Source organism: Triticum aestivum, unplaced genomic scaffold (genome assembly GCF_018294505.1).
Source record: "Triticum aestivum cultivar Chinese Spring unplaced genomic scaffold, IWGSC CS RefSeq v2.1 scaffold199489, whole genome shotgun sequence".
NCBI classification, from domain to species: Eukaryota; Viridiplantae; Streptophyta; class Magnoliopsida; order Poales; family Poaceae; genus Triticum; species Triticum aestivum.
The window spans coordinates 1-3,599 of NW_025240440.1; the positions used below are offsets into that span (position 1 = coordinate 1).

General features: G+C 45.7%; 1 protein-coding gene across 1 annotated transcript; it reads left to right on the forward strand.

Annotated features, from left to right (window-relative positions):
- The first annotated feature begins 8 nt into the window (after positions 1-8).
- Positions 9-3,280, forward strand: LOC123176784 (uncharacterized). The gene is made up of 2 exons (XM_044590844.1): positions 9-2,761; positions 2,870-3,280. Exons 1-2 carry the CDS (start codon positions 60-62, stop codon positions 2,871-2,873), a joined length of 2,706 nt encoding a protein of 901 aa, XP_044446779.1. The 5' UTR covers positions 9-59; the 3' UTR covers positions 2,874-3,280.
- Positions 3,281-3,599: the final 319 nt, after the last annotated feature.

Consider the following 3,599-nt stretch of genomic DNA (forward strand, 5'->3'; position numbering starts at 1 on the left):
GGCTTGAGATAGATAGTGTTAGTCAAGTGATTGATAGGACCCTGAGGGATATCAAACTTATGATGATTTTTCTTAATGGGAGTGATGACGAGGTTGACGTAGGTCCCATGGGTATTCCTCTACCAAGATATGGCGACAACAGGGTGATATGGACCTTTAGCGGAAGCTGCATGTCCATGCATCATAACCAATCCAAGGTGGCAAGCAAGCTAAGATCTACTGAGTTGTTTTTCTATTGCTCTATCGAAAAATTGACAAGCTCACAGTTTCGTGGATTGCTACATCAACAAGCTGGTAGCATAGTTGCTTGCAACCCATGTAGGTTGGACATTGACCAAAAAATTATTGCAGATTGCTGTCTCTACGAGTTATTCCTACACTATATTTTCCACACCATCACTAAATTTGATTGGGTTTCTCATGCTTCTAACTATTGGATATGCGATGGGATCATACAATGGGAAAGAGCAAGGGATATTAGTAATGCATTGCATCTAGATATAAATTTGAAGTGTGACGCTTCTCTGCTAGATCATGTTCTTAAAATGTTCATGGAACATTCAGAGTCTCCTTTTTTGGCAATTAAAGATGGCGATCTCTATGAAGAAGGCCCATACCGTTGGATTTCGGTCACGTCGAGAGATGCAGAAGTACATGGGATGAAAGCAATACCTGCAGAGGCGTCATCTTTCTTCTTGGCATTTGAAATATCCAATCCCCCAAGAGCTTTACCAGGTGGATTTTTTGATTATTGCAGCAAGCTTGGCGTTCTAACGCTTTATTGTTGTGCGTTCAATTTTGCTTCACCTTCTTTCCTGAAGTGTCATGGTCTAAGATTCCTTGGACTGGACCACTGTACAAATGACAAAACAATTGAAGGAGAACATAATACAGACTGGTTATTTTTGTATAGCTTGTGGGTCCTGGATCTACGATACACAAACTGGAATGAAATCTTATCTGAAGAAAAGATGGATCTCATGACCAAAATCAAAGAGCTAAATATAGAGGGAGTCATGGGTTGGCAGTGCATAGCACACCTACAACGCCGGTTACCTAACCTCCAGAGGCTCCGGATAATCAAAACAGCATGTGAATGGGAGACATCAGATGATGTCGATAACTTCTTTATAGATAAGACAAGTATGGAAATACTGGACTTGTCTGGCAATTGTGGCATGAACATTCTACCAAGAAGTCTATCAAAGGCAAGTAGCCTCCGGTTGCTTGTACTTGATGGTTGTGATGGACTGGAAAGCATTGGTGGGCTTCCTCCCTCCCTCGAATCCTTTAGCTTTAATGGATATGGGCCAGCTTCTCAGTGGACACAGAGTGTTGAGGTACCTCAGGAACAATTTCGTCCATCCAGCTCAACAAATAAGAATGATGTCATAATATCCAAGATCTCCTTAGCAGGCTGCACACGATTGGGAAATATTTTCTTGTGTTGGCTACCAAACCTCGTGGAATTAGACCTCTCTGGAACATCAATCAAGATACTTGACTTCAAGACTATGGTGGTGCAAATCCCATGGCTCAAGCGACTGTTTCTAATAGGATGCAAGCACCTTCGTGCAATAAGGTTTTTGCACGAGAGTGTTTCTGACTTGGAGTTGATGTGCGTAGACACGCGAGCTGGAATCGTGTGTCCTCGACCATCCATCAGCAAAAATAAACCTTCCAGGTTGCAGGTGCATGCTGTTTTTGTGGATGCAAGGTTTACTCGCTCCTTGTGGCATTTGATATGTAATTCTAGACAAGTTGTTCATCTTAATATTCGCATCACCTCCTCACCTGCCTGCGATGGGACTATTCAATTTGAAACAACCAGGAAGGATATTATTGGCACCAGTGAGCAAGAGAGCCTGCATCTTATTTCAGCAAGCCGGTACAATGATGTCCTTGGGATGGTTGGCGCTGCCCCAATGCAGGCCTTTCCACAGCCTCCTACTACAAAATTTGATCAACATGTAGAGATTGCTGAAGGAAGCTTCTATGTGGAGAGGGAACTTGAGAAAGAACATGTACGCCGACTGATGGGGACATATGTGGAATCCCTGCATGTGCATGATGTCTTGGTACGTGCTATTATGCCTCATGAATGTTGTTGGCACAAGCTAAGATGGTGCTGCGTGGAGAGGTGCCCAAAAGTGGATACCGTTTTCCCACGGAACTCATTCTCATTTACTGCATTGGAGACCTTATGCGTGTCAGATCTCGTAATGGCCCGCTGGATTTTGAATAAAGGTTCACACTTAAATCAATATGGTGAACGTGATATCAGTTCCTTCCAAAATTTACAGCACCTTCAGCTGCATTCATGCCCCAGCCTCCAGTTCGTGCTCCCGTTATGGGTCTCCTCCTTCCCCTTCTTGGAGACCATCCACATCATCCACTGCGGTGACCTCAGCCACGTCTTCATACTGGACGAAGAGTACCCTGAAGAAATAACTACCCATGGTGTACCATTCCCGAAACTGACCACCATCCACCTGCACGACCTCCCGAAGCTGCAACAGATATGCGAGGTCAAGATGGTGGCCCCTGCGCTCAAGAGCCTCAAGATCAGGGGATGCTGGAGCCTGCGCCGGCTGCCATCCGTGGGGGCCCGTGGCCATGGCAGGAAGAAGCCGACCGTCGAGATGGAGAAGGACGTGTGGGACGCTCTGGAGTGGGACGCGGACCACCGCCCCGAGCACTTCGAGGCGCCGATCCACTCACGCTACTACAAGGAGAAACTGCCCAGGGTCTCCGTCCTCAGGTACTAATTATACATGCAAATGACTTCTGAGTCCATTTGCCACTGCTCCTGACTGCATTTAGTTACTGACCATCTTGTTTCTCTGTATCTCTCATGTATGTCGCCTAGGTGAACTCCGCACTGTGGTGTTTCCCCTGTCACTACGTGAAAGTGATGGACACTGCTGCTGCTGGATCATGCGTTTGGTTTGGTTTGTGTGCCTGCTTGGATTGGTATTGGCCTTATTAGGTGCGAGCTTATGGTGGCTCTCACCGTTTATTATATTGTGAATTTCAAATAAGAGACGGACGGGTTTGTGCCTGCCTACACAGACCTGGACCGTGCGTGTGCGTGTCGTTTGAGATTGGAGCGGCTTTTTGCTGTGGACGCCTGCGTGCATCCACCAGACTGCATTTGTGTGTGTGTGGCTTTGATGAATGCTTGGTATGCGTGTGTGCGTGTGGGGAATTGTAACAGCTACCTGTGTGTGCCTGCGTGCATCTACAAGGCTAGCTCGGCTGAACTGAACCAAGACATAGATCGGCTGCTCGTGTGTTTTGTTTGCTATGCTTATGAAAAATAAGAAAAAGTAACAGCCCTGCTGTTACCTGTGCTGGTTGTTGCAATAGTCTGCCTCTCTGTGTGAGTGTAAATCATCAGCCCTGCTGTGAAATCTGTGCAAGTATATTATTTACATTGACACTAGTGATTAATTAGGAACAGATTGCAGCGATCACATGTTTTGATCTTACTGACAAAGAATTCAACAGCTGCTATTTGACACAAGATCTGATTATGAATGCCTACAGTAGTTTATAACTAACAGAAATTCAGCATCCAACGAGCCTGCCAACAAAAG